The 19570-nt window shown below is 31.8% G+C and overlaps 2 protein-coding genes across 5 annotated transcripts in view; both read left to right on the forward strand.

Moving 5' to 3' along the window:
• Positions 1 to 68: 68 nt before the first annotated feature.
• The window catches only part of LOC110039604, a gene marked incomplete at its 5' end in the record, with an annotated part of 20495 nt that continues 993 nt past the window's right edge, over positions 69 to 19570 (forward strand). Inside the window, 4 exon segments of one of the 4 annotated variants that reach the window (XM_020744731.1) lie at positions 69 to 174; positions 8317 to 8445; positions 13401 to 13509; positions 13913 to 14681. In XM_020744731.1, the coding sequence (XP_020600390.1) occupies positions 69 to 174; positions 8317 to 8445; positions 13401 to 13505 (340 nt within the window). 4 annotated transcript variants of the gene reach the window in all.
• LOC110019308 (glycine-rich cell wall structural protein-like) overlaps positions 19231 to 19570 on the forward strand; it is a 518-nt gene continuing 178 nt past the window's right edge. The window contains exon 1 of the mRNA XM_020716933.1: positions 19231 to 19567. Within this exon, the coding sequence (XP_020572592.1) occupies positions 19231 to 19567 (337 nt within the window). The remainder of the gene's footprint in view (positions 19568 to 19570) is intronic.

The raw sequence follows: 19570 nt of genomic DNA on the forward strand, positions 1-19570 counted from the left end.
TCAAGGATAATTTATTTGTAGCGCAGAGTTTCCATTCCGGCTGTTAGAATGTATTAGGTTTTTCTCAGTTTGCAGATTTCTTTTCGTCTGATAAAGCGCGGTGTCTGTGCTTGTTCCAGCGACAACGGTTTCAATGGGAACTCCGCCCCTATTGGAGAGCCGTCTTCATCCAAGGTTGACATTTTCATCGACTTGTTGATTTGATTTCTTCTGTTTGGCTCCTTTATGCGTACTGGTGTGATTATGTTCAAAATTAATTGGGGCTTAGGATTCTCTTTGCGAGCTACAGATACTACTTTCTTTCACATTAGGGGACTGTTTGTTTTGATATATTTAGGCAGTGTTTGGTAGCATACTATTCATGAGATTTTGCTATTGATTTAACTTAAATCCAGTCAAACACCAAAAAAATGAAAATTAAATCAACTCCTTGTTAAATTGAATTTTCACCTGTTATGTCTTTTTGTTATGGTGTACCGTCTCCTTTACGACGTAAATCAGGATTTATTAAATCATTTGTGAGCTCCATTTTTGCCAAACACTGCGTTCTGTCTTTTTGTTCTGGTGTACGACGTAAATCAGGATTTACTAAATCATTTGTGAGCTCCATTTTTGCCAAACACTGGGTTTGATAAATTCGGATTTATTCAATTTACTGGATTTGATAAATCCTATTTAATGTAAATATAAGTTGCAACCAAACATCACCTTCGAGTGTAAACTATTTTAATAAAGGTATTTTAATTTACATTTGTTTGATTGGAGTGAAAAATAAATGCAAAGTAGAAATATGAGGCATTTGAAATACGCTGAGTGTGTATCTAAGCAGCATTCCAAAAATTGATTGAGAAAAGAATAAGCAAATTCTATTCGCAAATACGTGAGTCGTGTTGTTCTTCCTGTTTGCCTCCTTTTAGCTACGCTTGTCTGATTGGTTGTCCAACCTCATTGCTTGGAAAATCATAAAGATCAAGTCACAGCATTTGAGCCCGAAACAACTTGCGATTGCTATACTTTTGCCTTCGCAACCCTAATCAACTTGAATCTCTTTAAATAGCAACAACTTCAAACTCAAACGCCCTTTCATTTATTCTGATTTTCTTCTTTAGGTAACAATCTTTTTATTCAATCGTTTCTTAGAGTGAAGAGATTCTTTACATGATGAGCTTCCAATCTATTTGTGATGAATTTTTTATGAACTAGCTTATGAAGTTTCTCTATTACTGGATGGTATCTCTGCCAAATTGTTCTCCTATTATTATTCAATATTTTGTTCATCGATAAGAAACTTTTATTTTTTATTTTCATCTGCATTTTTTTAATCATTATTACTATGATAACTTATACGTTTCTCTTTAAGTTCATTTTTTTCATTAAAAATGTTATGTATGTTAGGTTATAGTATACGTAATGAATTGTGAAAATATTGTTTTGTTGAATATAAATTTATTTATGATATGCTCTAGAAATTATTAATTTGCATAATATTTAATAGTGAAATTATTATTGCATCTTAATTTAGAAGAATGCTTAAATTTCTAAGCCAAGAAGAGATTTAATTACTTTCTTTTAATAGTCGCAATGTAATTTATTGTGGTCATTATTTTGTTAACAATTTAATTCATACTATAAGTACTCACATTTCCAATTCGATCTCGAGTAGAATTGCATATATTTTAGCTTCTACTTCTTTTGTAAATCTCAGATAGTTTTGTACTTATAGCAATCATCAATACTACTTAGACCAAAATTTATATCAATCTCTTTGAACTATTCTGTTTACTTTTTATATTAGTAATTAGTAGTATCAAGAAAATTAAGTAATGAAATTTTGGCCACTTTTATTAATGTGGACATAAATGAAGAGGGATATATGCAATGAATAAAGATGAAAATTGATAAAAGCTGATAGAGAGGTAATGCATGCTTAATAGCATACTCAATTTTCTTTGGTAATTGATCACATCCACGCCAAATTGTTATCCAATTTTTATTCAATATTTGGTTACTCAATAAAAATATTTGTTTTCCATTTTAATTTGCATTTCATTACTCATTAGTACTCATGATGGATAATATATTTTTTTTTGTTATAGTTAAAGCTTGCCCGACCTCTAATTTTGTGCAAATTTTGTTTAGATCCAAAAAATCAGAGAAATGTATAGTGTTTTATCTTTAATGATTATAATTTATTCTTGAAGAATTTATTCATGTGTGTTTATAGTCGTAAATGATAGTTGGGTCAATTTTTTTCCTTTTTTATTGTCTTTCAGTAATGTCTAATTTTATATGGTGTGAACGCCATAATGACTATTATATTTGCATTATTGTGTGGGGCATGAATTAAATGATAGGAGTCTAATCTTGAATAAAATATACAACCTTTAGCATATTTCAATAGGCTACATTTATAATCTAATTCTAATTGTATTATATGGCGTGAACGGTAAAAAATATATTTTTTAGTTTATGCAATTTACTGCGCACGACACACAAGAAGATTACTTGCAGATGCATCGCATATGCTCTTTGAAAAATAATTTTTGCTATATTTGGATATGACATTCATATTCGAGTCATTCAATTTAACTTTTGAAGATTCGACAAAATTGTTTGTAAGCACTTGAATGTTAGAAAACATGTCATAAGGGAGCTCCCTTATGAATTAATTAAACCACCACTGTTACAAACTCCACAAAAGATACAAGCTAATATTAGGTTCATACATTTTCTCATGATATAATAATACATCATATTTTAAATAATTTATTTGTTTTATAGCACATGTTGTACGTGATTGCATTGGTGTTATAGACTAGACACATATTAAAGCTAGAATATCTAAGGATTATGAATCCTCATTTAGAATAAAAAATCATACCCAAGCTAGAGTGTACTAGCAACATTAGATTTTGATTTGAATTTTACATATGTTTTAGCTACTTGGGACGTTTCAACAGATAATCCAATTATTATCAGAATTATATTAGAATGATCATATGGTTTACATGTTTTAGAATTTACTAATGTTGATTTTGCATAAACTTTTATAAACATTTGTAATACTTTTAGTAAATTAACTATATTAAAATTTTACAAGTAAAGTTTATCTAATTAATGATAGTTATTTCATCAAAAATATTTTTTATATTTATATCATGCTACAAGATATCGTCTGAAACAGTTTATTAATATTATAAGACATACAAATATGAGCTGCTAATTTAATCTCCAATATTTATCGCTACAACCAATTGTGGAGTATGCATTTGATTTTTTAAAAAATCATTATGCAGTTATAAAGTACGTGCTTTATTTTTCTTTATAAATTTAAGTTGACTTTGTGTTTGCTTGTGTACGTCACATAACGGGATAATAGTTGAAGGTGAAAAATAGTTTATTCTATTAAAAAATATTTGCACTAGAAGTTGTGGTGGTAGGAGATGCAAAGCTGTGTTAGACCACTCGTGTGTTTTTGGAGAAAGAAACCATATTGCCAGTCATGTGAAGTTGTATAGAGAATGTCGCCTATTAAATATATTGAAATACTCTTTAGTATTGTAGTTTATTTTTATAAAATTTTCTTAACTGTTTATGAAGGACATGCATATTTTTTTATCATATCAGTCTTTCTTTTTTATTTCTTGGATAGAATTTTTATAAATACAAATAATTTTTTTAAAATTTTTAAATATGAGTTCTTGTTATGTTACTTACATCTACTTCTAAAAGCACAAAAAAAAAAAAAAAAAAAAAAAAAAAAAAAAAAAAAAAAGTAAGTGGATAGGTAAGTTGCTATAAATGATATATGAATCTACCGATGCAAATATGAAATGCACAAGGCTTTAAGGAAGTTGCCTACCAAGGTGTTGCCCCTGAAATTTAATGATAAATTTGGAATTAAAGTTACAACCGAGTAATGCAAAAAACAGGTTCTACATTATTGCATTGTATGTAATCATATTTAATAGTTGAGGAAGAAATCTAGAGTATTTTAGGATGAAATAAAAAAAAACTATATATTAATATCGATAGGCTATGAGCAGTATACGCTTATATTTGTTTATTTTTTCTTATCAAGTGTTATCTTTTAAGAAATATACTAGAATGAATTAATTTATGTTACAAGCTCATTTTAAGGATGCAACTTTTCTGAATATTATTATTGCAAACTACTTAGGGTTGGAGAAGGTTTGCAGTGAAAAGCATGCTATTGGAGATTGAGTCAAGTCAGCAAATAGTCAAACTCCACTTGACAATCAACAAATAAAATTGGATGATGAGGAGATTGTATATTTTATAGAAACTGCATTTATATAATACAATCAACGGGGTTGCTTGAAATGAATATTAAAGATCATTACACAAGAATATCGAAACAACCTATGTCTTTCTCCTCCAAAGGGGGTTCAAAGAGAAAAACAAGAGATCTTCTATTGATCTATGAAAGAATATATTGTTTGGATGGCTAACAGTATGACTCAAGTGGTTAATGATCTTATGACTCAAATTTTTTTCTCAAAAGATCATTACATTAAAAAAAAATGTATTGATTTGTGGGTAGGCAAGTATTTTAGAAAAAAAAATTGACAATATAAAAAGACTTTAAAAATGTGGAAATAATGTGAAAATTATGACACTTGGCAATAGTTTCTTATTATTTTCTTTTCTTCCTCTTAAAGAATTGATTTATGATATTAGATTAGGATTTGTGAAGGGATTTCTTTTTCTTGTTTAACTTTGAAAGCTTGGTATGTAAATGCATAAGATATAATTGAATAGTGTGCAAGTTAAAAACTGTTGCAATTTTATTTGGACTTGGCTGAAATGGATAACATAAAAGTTTTAAAAAAATTTATTAGCTTTCTAATAGTATAAAATTATCCAATTTCATCAAAAAATGAGCGTGTTATGACTGAAATAGCGACATAGGATCAACTGTTGTATAACATTTTGGTTTCTTTAACGTTTGTAAAACCTATAGTGATTCTATTCGAATTTGGCTGAGATGGAAAACACACAAGTTATACAAAATTTTTTATAGTTTTCCAACAATGCCAAAATCATCAAATTCTGTTAAGAAATGAGTGCTTTATGTCTAATATAAGGAGATAAGTTTGGCTGTTATTAGACAGATTTTAGTTTCTCAAACATTGTAAAAATAGTAGTGATTCTGCTCGAAATTGACTGAGATGGATAACATAAACATTATAGAAAATTTAATTAGTTTTCTAACAATATCAAAATCTTCCAATTCCATTAAGAAATGAGGACGTTATGGTTGAAATAATAAGATATGATTGGTTGTTGTAAGACATATTTCAATTTCTAACATATTGTGAAACTATAACAATTTTACTTAGAATTGACCGGAATGAATAACATAAAAGTTGTCAACATTTTTGTGAACTTTCTATAAATACAAAAATCATTCAGTTTTGATAAAAATGTGTGCATTATGGTTGAAGTAATGAGATATATTTGGCTCTTTCAAGAAAGACTTTGGTTTCTCAAACGTTCGTAAAAATTGTAACAATTCTACTGCAAATTGGATGAAATAGATAGTAAAAAAACTGGAGGAAATTTTAGTTTTCTAACAATATTAAAATTATCAAATTCCATTAAGAAATAAGCATGTTATGATTGAAATAGTGAGATAAACTCGGTTGTTCAAGACAATTATTTTTTTTCAAATATTTCTATAAACTATAGTTATGATGCAATGGAGAAAAATGATTCATGTAGCCGACCCCACGTAGTGGGATTAAGGCTTTGTTGTTGTTGTTGTATTTCTATAAACTGTAGTGTATCTACATGGGAGTGGAGGTTGTGTTTCTCTTAGGAAGCCCATTAGATAGATTGCAATTTAACTTTATTGTAAAAAAAGGTTATTTTTTCCACATGACTGGTAGCGGAACCTGGAGGGACTAAGCTTAGAGGTAGAGACTAAGCTTCACAATCTTATATGATTCATAAAGTGGTTATTTGAAATTTTTTTATTAATTTTAAATTCTAATATTAAATTTGTTGACATTGGAATTGGCCCAAGCATAGTATTTGATGATCTCATGAGGTTGAGGCAGAAACTAGATGTAAGATCCATATATATATATATATATATATATATATATGTATATACCTTCTTCTTCAGCGTGATTTCCTTCCTTTCCTTGACCGTTGTGGAATTACCAAAATTAGATCTTGCCTTTCACTCTTCTCGTCTCCTTCCACCGCCTTCACTATATGCCCGATAAGCACCGACTTCACTCCCTATAAATCAGGGCTGAATGGGTATGGTCTGCAATGCGCATCCTCACTTGCTCCCCCTCTTCTCCCGATTCCCCATCCCCACTCTCTCTCGATTTTGCTAGAAGCCACCGCCTTCCACCAAACCCCCGTGATCCAGTCACGATTGGAGCAATTAGAGAAGGGTCGTAGTTGACAGAGACCACTGAATCTTCTCCTTCTGCTCTGCTCCATCCCGAAAGGAAGGTAACCATCGTCTGCCTTTGTTTTTATTCACCTGCGCACACATCTACCTCGTTTTTTTAACCTGGGATTTTGAGCATCGGAGGAGAATCAGTATTTAAGAAGATTATAGGATTTTTTTTTTAAAGATGTCATTTTATTTATTAAATCTTTAGGTTATTATGTAAATCCCTCAAAACTTGATTTATTTATTAGAAATTCTATTTTTTCTTATATCATAATAAAACTAAAATAAAAAATATTATTATGATAATAGTAATAGTATTAATAACAGTCAGTTAGGTTGAACCTAATTTAATGAATAAATAAGTTTAATTGTTTAATAATTTTACTTTTAATGTAGAATCCATTTTCGCACTGTCGAATTTATAGAAGTGTCTCATTGCTGCCTTAAGGTAAGTATTTGTTGTTTATTGATGGATAAACCTTTTTTAGTTAGAGGCGTTAATCATTATCAATTGTGGTAGATGTGTAACTATTATATAGGATTGTCAGTCATACCTGGATTCTTCAATTATAATTATTATGTTTCATTTTTTTATGCCTCTATAGCTCATAATGAAGCAACCATCTGCTTAAATGTATTGATGCAAAATTTCTTGCATATTTAATTTAATCATGCAGTATGCTGCTTTCTTTTTCTGCAGTTGTATGAATTTGCATATGTTATATCACAAGCCTACGTAAAATATTATAACTTAAACTTGTTATACTTATGAAAACAATTTGACATGTTTGTGTGTGATGGTGTGTAGGTCGGTATAACCCTTTTGGATTTGGGCTAGGCGGGCCGATGAACCCACAGTGTGACGACTCTACTGGAAATCGTCGGGTTTTCTTGTGTTGGTATTTGACTTTCCCGATTTCAGGGTGTCTATTAAAATCTACCATATACGTATAAATGAAAACATAATAACAAGAAACTTGATGGAAAATGCTTGCATGTTTTCATATGGGATGCATAATTGATATTTATCTCTTCTGTTGGTCTTACAGTGTTACATACACATACAGTGATCTTGTAAATAATTGATAGGAGTTTATTTCCATTCATCAGCGTCACATAGCAATCTTTTCCGTGTATGCTACTTAGTGAAAGAGACCGCATTGAATTTTAATATTTTCCGTGTATGCTACTCAGTGAAAGACACCGGATTGAATTTTAAAACTCACTGCAGACTTATTTCTTTGGTTTCTATAACCATAAGAGGGATCCACAGCTTCACTTTTTTGTCCTCCCTTAGCTCTTATTTCTTGCCACCCATGGATGCAATGAAGAAGAATAAAATTGGGTTTTCCTTATCAAAGAATGTGATCCCTTGTTGAGAAAATGAGAAATTAATTATATGTTCAGCATTTACTTATTGACTATCTATTTATTGTATATTTTACGCATTTAAAAATGGCATTGTTGCAGTGAAAGAAAAGTTGAGATTAGGTGGTTCTTTATTATTTCACTTTAATTTTTTGCCAAGCTTTTTCTCACTTTTGGTTTGCTTCCAAATAAAATTTATAGTTTTTACAGCGTTTTCTTCTTGGGTTTGTTGATAGAGTTACTTTTCCATCACTTTTGATGCAAGAGAAAAAATGGAATTATTCCATGGATTGAACTTTGTCAAACAAGTCACAATCAATGACAAAATGCAGCGGAGGAAATACCAATGGCTGTGTTAAGGCTTTGTTAGTTGATTGATAGTTCATTAAATTTTGTATTTTATATCTTGCAGTAAAATTATTGTTTTTGAGATATAGTGCAGTCTTGGTATTTCTATATTTTACTATTTTACATCTATGACCAGATACATTTTGTCATAATTACATTTTCAGGAAGCATCATTTAATATGAATTTTCCAAGAAGAAACATGATCGTGCAATTCACATGCAATTCCTGTGGTGAAAGAACACAGCGTAGGATCAATAGAGCTGCCTATGAACGTGGAACTGTGTTTATTCAGGTATACTAAGAGTTTTTGTAATTAGAGTCTTCCCTTCACTTATGGAAACATGTTTTGGCGTTGGATTAAGTTCAGGACTTTCTCAAATTAATTTCATTTGGTAAATTGCATTTTATAGAAAATTATTGGCATTCATTTTATGGGTATATGATGTACTATATTAACAGCTTATCTGCAATAGCCACAGAGCATAACATTAATTGATTTTTAACATTTATATTTGGTCGTGAAAAGCAAGTTGCATTGTCAGAATTTTTCTACTTGCATTGTTGCCCCATTGCTCCTCTATAAATGTTTTTGATAGTCCAGAGCACCCTGTGCCCATCTGACACTAGTTTTTATTTGACATATTAAACATAAATTTTAATTAAAAAAGCAATCTTTAGTACTTCTCATTTCATATTACAAAATCATTATATAATACATATTGCAATGTAGAGACTTAGGAATTGAGGAAGTGTTGGATGTTTAAGCGTAGAAAAGAAGATTGTATGAAGATGACAGCTTGAACAGTCTTTTTTTGCATATTTTTGGCTGCTGAAACAATGGATAATTTATACTAGGTGAGAACTCATAGAATCAGAGACGGATACCATCTTAAAGGCTTTGATTACACTGCAGGTTTTAATTTAATATAAAGAATTTACTGCAGGTCATGGCGGCTGTCTTACCAGAGTTTGCTATAATGAGATGTGTTTCTGGAGGAAGTGGCAAAGAGCTATGCCAGTATTATTTGGGTTACTAGTTAGTGCTTGGGCCATTATCTTGTTTCGCAAGTGAGTGGAAAACGCCATGGATAGAACTTTGGTGAAGATGCACGGTGGTTGATATTCAGTTGTAATATAATGTATGGCAATGTCACTGGACTAGATAAAGTTGCGGGTGAAATGGTAGTTTACCTCAGTGTGTTTAGCTCAAGAATGAAATGTTGGTTTGTTGGTGAGTATGCGGCGGAGATGTTGTCATGATAGAGTGAGTAGTGGCTTAGCCACAAAATGCCGGTGGCTATGGCGGTGTGGGCTCGATGTTCTATTTCCATGAGAGGATTGGACAACAATTTTTTGTTTCTTGATACACTAGGATATAGAAGTTTTTCTTAGAAAGACACAATAGGCTGGTAAATTTCTTATCATTTGGTAGATGGCCCAACCTAATTCTTAGTGGGCGTGTGGTGAGTTGAAGTTACTATGAATTGGTAGTCCATAAAGTGTTGTTCCTTTAGTGCAATAAAGGAGTTGTTTAAGTGGTTAGAAATGCAGGCTTAATGGATGATGCATGTATTGGGGGATTTTATTGGATAAAATAGGAAATGTCAGGTCTTTTGATAATTAGATATTGTAGGGAGATAACTAGATATCTATATAGCTTGTGTTGGGAGTGGTATGGATGGGTTTGCCTGTGAATGATGGTTTTGTGGGGATGGAATTAGGAATAGCTTTGTAACCGGTCACAATTTGCCCAATGAAGTATTTAATGCACTTATATGGGCTAGATGAGGCTTCCCATAGACGCAAGCTCCAATGAAATTATCTGGAGAACACTTTCATCTAAGGTTAGTCATTAAGACGTTGATTACTCAACATATATTAGCAACAATTTAGCGTTTTGCATTGTGAAATTTGATTGAATTTTAAACTATATAAATTTATCATTAAAAACAAATTGAAATGATGACAAACTCGATCAAAATCTCATGATTTCGTCATCCCAAGTTACCGTGAACCTAGTCTATTTAGTCAGATGAGCTAGTCGATCCAACCTGGCCAAAAGATCTTTGTCAACAGTCATGGGTTGCTTTGTCAAAGACAACCTTTTAGGTCTGGGGTGAATGTTTGAGTAGATTAATTTAAGTTAACTTCAGCTAACAATGTCTAATTAAATATACCTTCTCAAAAAGGAGAGTTATTGAGGAACATACAAAATATAACTATGATCGTAATTTAATATTGTTATTTAATGACAAACTATCCTGTTAGAGGGATTAGTTAGTAACTTCTTTTTTCTGGAGACGGCTGGCCAAGCCATGTAGATAGAGGACACGAACCATGTATTTACTGGCACAAGTTGATTTAAGAGTGAATGTAGTAATATACATGATGTGATATTGACTCTATGTGAGGTTAGATCAACCATAAACTCGTTGCCCTCAACAAACATGTGCAAAGAGTGGATGAATGTTATTTTTATGAATTTTAAAATTTTATCAAAATGTTATATATTTTGGATGATTTTTTAAAGTGATTTTAATTTGTTATTTTATAATTTTTATGAATTTTAAAATTTTATCAAATTTTATCAAAATGTTATATATTTTAAGAGTGAATGTAGTAATATAAATGATGTGATATTAGCTCTTTGTGAGCTTAGATCAATCATAAACTTGTTGCGCTCAACAAACATGTGCAAAGAGTGGATGAATTTTTATTTTTTAGTGATTTTAATTTGATATTTTATAATTTTTAATGAATTTTAAAAATATCAAATTTTATCAAAATGCTATATATTTTGGTAATTTATCCATTCTATTTGAAATTTATAATCAACAAGATCATCATGCGAGAAAGATTGGATTGTTAAACTTGAACCCTATCAATTTTATGTCTTTCTGTTAAAGGATCAGGTTTAGGATTGACATATGATTGAGTATAAACATTGTCAATTATGTCCTACTTACAGAAGACTGTGCAAAGTTTATCTCATTTGAATTTTAGAAATATACTTTGAGATTTAATTTTGAAAATAAATTCTTTTAGTTGAAATTTACTATCAACACGATCATTATCGGGGCTAAAAATGGAGATAATTGAATTTGTTCGAATAGAATTTGAAGTTTAATTTTAAAAGTTGATCTCTTCGATTGGAATCTTCCATCAACTCATCCATTATCGTGAAATTGATTTGACAGCTTGATGTGAACATTGTCAACTCTATCATGCTTACAACAAATCAAGTTCATAATATTGAACTTTTTTTTTATATTATAGATCTATTGACTCTATCTTTTTCACAGAGGATTGGGTCTATGAGTTAATCTCATTATTGTTCTGAAAAATGTTATATTATTAAGATTTTTGGTTTAAAATATATCCTTTTAATAAAAATCTTAATAATTTCATGTTAATATATAGATAAAATATCCCAAAGTTTCTTTTATAAAATCAATATGCAATTATTATTTAGTCTCGTCAGTTTTCATCCCTACATGAAGAAGGATTAGACCAACTAATTGGAAGCTTAATCTCGTTGAATTTCGTCCCCATCACGAGGAGAATCAAATTGAACTGGTGAGAATTATGTTTTGATTGAGACCATGCATATGCATAATTTGATATTTTGATCTGATTTTAAAAATATGGATTTTCTAAAATTTGCTTGCACACTTTTAAAGTGCGATAATTTAACTTTATTTTACATTTTTTTTACCCACGTAATATTTTCAACGGTTCAAATTTAATCTTTTAGGTCAACATTGGAGCACATGCGGGTTAGTCTATAGATTTGCATGCATTTCAATGTGTTCTAGGATATGATTGCATGCTCTGAGATGCACATTCAAATATTATGCTATTATGCATTCCTTTGAGGTAGATGCACGGTAATCGGTGCATTTTCACTCACTTCAAAATAATCTTTTTAGATAAAAATAACTTCAAAAATTTTGTTAAGTGACCAATTCTATTAATTTTCAGTGCATGGGCGAATAATTAATTATTAAATTGTGCACAAATATTTCATTTAATCTTAGATCCCGCCTTATATCCACTCGCACTAATATTGATGATCCAGTGGTGATTTAGCAAACTACAATACTTTGGGTACTGAGAATTTCAATGTTTTTATTTTCATATATTCATTATTCATTGAGTTGGGTCGCACAACCATCCTTAAAGTTTATTTGTTTCAAAATTTATTTGTTGCAAAATTTTGAAAGTTGTGGATTGTTCGCTCAGAAAGATTTTATTTGCATTTGTGAATGAGCTGTCGAATTCATTACATGTTGCGCTCGTGTTCGTAAGTGAGCTATCGAGTCTCCTGTAGATTGTGCTTAATGTTCAAATTTTTGTAAAGTATTTTCATTTGAATCTCAGTTTTTTTGCTCTAATTTTATAATTAATCGTACAGCTTTGTTCAGTTAATTTGAATCTTTTATTTTGTTCCTTTTAAGTTTTGTTTAGGTCATATTTAGGTCAAGTTTAAATTCCGTGTTAGTCGGAATTTGGTCAGCATTTTGATGCCTCCGCATAGAGGAGGGTAGTGAGAGGAGTAACAAGTCTTCCCAACACAACTGAAAAGATGTGCATGCTAGAGTCATGAAACACCTCGGCCAAAGAGTTTTCTAACCCACCGTGCTTAAAAAAAATAGCATAGACCTTCCAGTACCAATGTAAAAGACAGTATTAAGTGGTTTGCTTAACCCTGCACATTAATATTGATCTCTCTTTAATAGCTGTTTGTATTTTATTAACCATGCTGAAGTACAATATATGTCGACGCATAATGATTTTCGGGCGGGTTTAGTTAGAACCCAGGCCATTTCAACGCATTTTATGTAGTATTTTATGCTTCGTATTATTATTCCTCCTTTCAAAACCTTTTTGATTCCATACAGAGCTGCGTGCTTTGGCCTGCGTAGCATTGCAGCACACTTAATGTATTTGTTTTATTTAAAATTAGAGGCATTCACATACGTACCTTCCAATTAATATGCTTTTACATATTTAATACCTAAACTTTGGTTTTTACATTTATACCACCCACATCTTTCATATCACATATAAAATACCACTTAACTATTAAAATTCAAAATACAACTTTTCATGCATATGTAAGGTGGCATATGCAAAAAATTGAAGCTTAGATGTTAGATATGTAAATGCATAAGAATTGAGTGTTATTTGCGTAATTCCTCCTTAAAAAATTATAATCTTTCATCAACTGATGCCAGATTTCACCAGTGTGCAGGATGCCTGCTGAATCATAAACTTGTGGACAATCTTGGTCTTGTGGTTGAGTATGATCTTCGGGAAAAGCTTGATACAGATTTTGATGGCCCTCAATAGACAGGTGGTTTCCATGCCCCTCTTCATAAGTTATATAGCTAATTTGTATTTTTTCTTGCCTTCTGTTTAGACAGGAACTCGTGATTATAAAAAACTGTATATTGTGAGGTAGTAAATGTCCATGCAATAATTATTTTTTTGGTTAAATCACATTTTTCTTTCCGTTAGGCAAATGTGATTAAGAAGAGGAAGGATATTTGTGTATGTATTTTGCCTCCATGCTGCAGCGGTTAAAGTGCCCAAAAGTACTCTTCTGTTTTAAAAATACAGCCCTTAGAATGTTAATTATTTTATGATCTCCTCATTATCTATTATATAAATATATGTTATTTTATGATCTAAGTTTTCAGTTTTCACATTGTTTTTTGTCAGAACAGCCGTTGACCTCCCTTGTTTTTTCCTCTTAGGGCTGTATCTGATGGTGCTCCGGGCGATCTCACTCTGAGGTGATGATTATCCTCGACTTTCTCATCTCTGCAACCTACACCTCTCTTGCCATAGCTGCTGGACAGCCCTTTGTGGCTGTTCTTCCACAGTCCACTTTGTGCTGCTGCCTCCCAGGCCCATCTCCCACTCCCTTGCTGCTGCCTACAACCCGCACCTACTGCTCCAGCCGCTAACTCTCCCTAGCCCTTAACCTTTCTCCCCTCACCAATTTGCATCCCATCCGACATCAGGTTTGCCACTGCCCTTTTCCAACCTTTCCACCCTTCAAGCTGATCTCCAACTAACCCTCCTTCACCTGCTTGTCCAGTAGCACCTGCTGTTGCTGCAACCCACAGCAGGCCTCCATCCACCGCAGAACCTTGCAGCCAACCAACCAACTGCTGTCCAGTTGGTGTTTGTTTCCTTTGTTTTCACCGTAGAATGTCGTTGTGTTTGTTATCATTTATGTCCTGTTTTCAGGACTCTTGGTTGTAACCCCTCTGAATTTCAACAGTAAGATTTGTATTTCTTCGTGGTTTGGGTTATCTCCGGTATCACAAAACTAGCACCATAGGCGCATATATGATATGAAAAATATGAAAATAAAGATCTATGTGGTATACAACTTGAAAAGTGCTACAAAATTGATAAAATTATCTTCTCACAAAATTAACAAGGCGTGAGAATTTCTCACCAAATTGGACCACTCTTTCTCGAAAGAAAACCATAAGAAGAGAGGAAAACTTATCTCACCAAATCTCCAAAATATGACAAATTGGCCTTCTCTCAAATTATCTAAATGCAAAATCCCTATAGAGGTAGCCGAAGAACTCCTCTCAATTGCAATCTCTCCTAGAAGCAGCTCAAACAGTCATTCTTCCCATTTTAGGTGTGTGGATGAATAGGATAGAGTTAAGGCTTTACATAATATTGCTTAAATGTCCTGCTGCTTAAATTTCTTTAACTGGTGCCGATACTGTCAGTATTATCAAAACAGAATCTGCCACAGCAGAAAACAGCTCTAACCAAATATGAGCGCTTCCACCATTCTCTGCACCAAGCTTAATCAGAAACGTTAATCAATAACCACCTTCACCATACCTATCCATTGCATATCAAACTCTACCACTATTTACCATCTATATAAAGTTCCGTAGTTCAGCTTTTGTAACGTGGAGGAATTCTCAATTTAGTAGTATGAAGTAAATCGTTTCTGCATTCTTCTTCCTCTTCCTATAACTTTCTTTGTATAATCTCTGCCTTGTTGAAAAACTCTATAATAACATCCCAAGTCCACGCTAGTTCGTAGCGTTTATTTTTATTTCCGGTAGTTTTCATTATTAGCATAACTGTGGCACAATTCTTCCGTATAATACAGATCCAATCCTTGTTATAATTAATAATATGAGAATTGAACATCTTTAGCAATTGAATGCAAGTCCTCTCCAGTATGAGGGGACTAGGAAGCTCTTGTGTTGAAATGAATCATTCGTAACACACTCCTGCAAAACACACCAAAGCAGTTGTCCATGGCCCATAAACTGCAATGCTTCCCCTCTCTAATCAAGGAAAAAAATCTTACATACTTTTAAACGTATGAACATCCACAGTGAAGATGAGTGGAAAAAAAAATGGAGACCCCTGTGCATCTGTAGCATTCGTTATCGGTATATACAGAGAACGTATGTAATATTTGCTTCTAATCAAGGGAAAAAAACACGTAATTACACCACTATGCTGTTCTCCGAGCGGCATATTCTTATTGTTTTGAACTATCAATCATGAGGTACTCATATCATTAAATGCAGGCATATAAGTTATTTTCTTTGGTCAACTAGTCACACCTGTAGTCATGACTTCTTATTTTAGTCTTGTTCCAGATTATATTAGACATTGTGTGATGTAAGGAGATTACTTTTACTATTGAAGCCAAGTTTTATGTTGCTCTTATAGTCCTAATTCTATTATACTCTAGGAAGATTTACATACATAACCATCAATTCATATGTATTTACATATCTAACACCTAAATTTCAATTTTTACATACATGCCACCTTAGCAATGCATCAAAAGGTGTATTTCATTTTTTAAATTTTAAAACGGTGGTATATTTTATGTGGTATGAAAGATTTGGGTGGTATAACTATAAAAAATATATTTTAACCATGAAGGTATAGATGCAATGAAGATAATCAATTCCGTATTGTCTCATAAGGAAACTCTCTAGAGTTTATTAATGGAGGCTTAAAGAGTTTTCTTAAAATGTATCCTGATCTTAGTTCTCTCTTTCTTTTTGCGTCTCACTCATTTAGAGTTTGATAAAGAATTCTTTTATATTTAGTGCATAAGCTAACAACTCTATTTCTATTAGAAAAAATAAAGTACTGCTTGATCATGCAACATAAATCTCGATCATATTATATGATTTATTTAAACTAATCCATAGATCATTTGATGTTTCTACTTATTAATTAAATTATTTAAAAAAATTTATCATATAACATAGCATGCATCTTATAGTATGAATAGTTTAAAATTTGAATTAATCTAATTAAGGTGTCCCACAACCTCATAATTGGTAGAGAATTTTTTGGATTTCAATTCAATGAGACGAGCTCAATTGAGCTCGGGGGTACTTGATTTAGCGCACCAAGTAGATAATTAAAATCAACTCATTATATGCATTATAATAGCAAGAAAAAAACCCAATAAGAACAAGTTCATGAAAAAGCGGCACTTTTTAAAGCTCTATATTTCAGTTATTAAAACAATAATAACAAGCCTTTATCCCACTAAGTGTGGTCGGCTAAATGAATTCATTTTCTCGATTGTGTTCTATTCAGTGTCATATCTTCATTTAATTCTAATAAATTAAGATCATTTTTTATACATGTCTAGGTCTTTTTAGGTCTAGGTCTTTTTAGGTCTACATGTCTAGGTCTTTTTAGGTCTACCTCTACTTTCTTAACATGAGTCGAATCTAAAATATTTACTCTCCTAATCTGTACATTAGATGATTGACGTTTAATGTGACCAAACCATCTAAGATGACTATCTCTAATACTGTCGGAGGTACACCAACCCTTTCACTGATACATTCATTTCGCATTTTGTCTCTAAGTGTCAAACTACTCATCCAACTAAGCATTCTCATCCAACAACACTTAACTTAGTTTTATGCTTCTCTTTTATAAGTCAATATTGTGCGCTATAAAATATTGCAGGTCTCACCACCATCTTATAAAATTTGCCTTTTAAGTCTACATAGTGCTTTTCTATCACACAATAGGTTTAATGCATTCCTCCACTTTATCCAGCCAATTTGAATTCTACTAATAACATCCCTATCAATATCACTATCACTTTGAACAATAGACCCGAGATATCTAAAACGTTCACTTTTTTTAATGATTTGATCACCCTTTGTTACAACTCTACCACTATATCTACTACTATTAAAATTATATTTCATTTGTTAAGCTATAGATCTACTCAAATGAAGGTCTTATGACTCTAATGTAAACCCCCATAATTGAAGTTTGTCCTGAACTATTTATGTAGTCTCATCCGCAAGAAGGATATCATCAGTGAAAAACATACAACAAGTGACATTCTTCTGTGCATGTCCAATAAGTGAATCCATAACTAAAGCAATAAGATGTGAGCTTAAAATCGATTCCTTATATAATCCAATTGAAATAGGAAAATAATTGGTCAATCCTCCTCCTCTTCTATTTGAACATAACTACATAAGTAACAGCTCTAGTATACATATCTTTAATGACTTGAATGTAAGTCATATCAATACATTTCTTTTCTAGAATTCTCAAAGAATTTATCTTCGAACCTTATCGTAAGCCTTATCGTAAGCCTTTTCTAAATAAATAAAAATCATAGGTAGATCCACTATCTCTGTACTTTTTCGTCAATTCTCTCAATAAATGTATAGCTTCCATAGTAGACTTATCCGTCATAAATTCAAATTAATTATGAGAAATTTTTGTATCACGTCTTAACCTATATTCAGTTACTCTCTTCCATAATATTAATGTATGCCACATTAACTTAATTCTTCTATAATTTGCCTAAAATTTAGTGAAGCTAAATAGATATGATGATCCTTAATCTTGGCGATTGATTAAGGTTATAAGTAATGCGAAAATCAAGTCGGTACACCTCATTTAATCACTTGTACTTCTTGCCTTTTTTTTTCTTAATGTTTTATATCTATTTAGAATATATAGTTTCTAACTTAACAAATAATTTAAACTATCAAATTTTTATATTAACTATTATATGAAAAGCTAAACCTAATGTGATATTATGTATTTGATTGCTCATTAATGAGCTTGGTGGTCATAATGATAGATATAAAGAAATAAATGAATAAAAAGTAGTAATAATAAGCTTCAACTCCATCCAACAATTGTTTTGAGAATGTTGAGGTTTAGTAGTTTGTTTAAGGTGCAATTTATGTTAAATGAAAGATAGAAGAAATGAAATTTTTATCTTCAATGGTTTGGCACATACAATGTGAACTCTTCCATAGAAAAAAGCAGCTGAAACACTTTTAATATTCTTCTGATTATCCTCCACTATGACATATAAAAGAAGAAGAAATATTCTCCTTGTTTGATTTTTTTTTTTCCTTCATTAGAGGCTCTTTATTCTGATTCCTTTCTTTGCTGATTTGTTTCTCTTGCATTTATCTATTTGCTGATTTTCTTCTCCACTTTTTTGGTTCAGAAGAAACTGAGTAGTTCAAATTTAACTATTATTATCTCTTGTAAAGAAGGCATGGGGCATTTACATACATACCATACAATTCTTATGTATTTACTATCTTACATGTAAACTTCGCTTCTTCTTTTTTTTTTGGTTACATTTATAACACAAAATTATCCTATGACATCAAAAATACCCACTATTAGGTGAAATACATATTTTCATGTATAGGCAGAGCGGTATAAATGTAAAAATTAAGATTTAGGTGTTAGATATGTAAATAGATAGGAATTGTGTGGTATGTATGTATGTAATCTTCCTATTATTTTTTCATGTTTTAACTAAGGTTTGATAAAACATTTATCAAAAAAGAATCTTACAACTACACCCACACAAATATATAAAAAAAATGAATGAAAGCTTAAATGGGAGGGGGAAAAAAAAAAAAAACTCGTTGAAAACCATGCAAATTATGTCTCCTTTTCTCACTTGCTCTCTTAACGAATCTCACCCAGCGTTAGCAGCTATAAATATAGCTACATATATCAAATTAGAACATCTTTAGTCCATTAGATGACTTTAATTTTCTTCCTTCTCTTCGTCGCTACCACAACCAAAGTTCATGCAAGAACCCTCCTGGGTGAACTTGTTGCTCTCGATGATAGCAAGCTCTTTGGGGATGACGGTGGCGGCGGCCATGGCTTTGGTGTTGGAGTTAGTCGACATGGGTCTGACATCAACATTGGTATTGGTGGAGGTGCTGGTGGAGGCATTGGGAGCAAAAGAGGTGGTGGTTTGAGTACCGGAGGAGGGGTTGGCGTCGGAGTTGCGATAGACGCGAGCAGGCATGGTGTTGATGTTGGCATTGGAGTGGGTGGCGCGGGCGCAGTGGGGGCGGAGAATGTGGGTGGTG

The sequence above is a fragment of the Phalaenopsis equestris genome, unplaced genomic scaffold (genome assembly GCF_001263595.1).
Source record: "Phalaenopsis equestris unplaced genomic scaffold, ASM126359v1 Scaffold000002, whole genome shotgun sequence".
Lineage (NCBI taxonomy): Eukaryota > Viridiplantae > Streptophyta > Magnoliopsida > Asparagales > Orchidaceae > Phalaenopsis > Phalaenopsis equestris.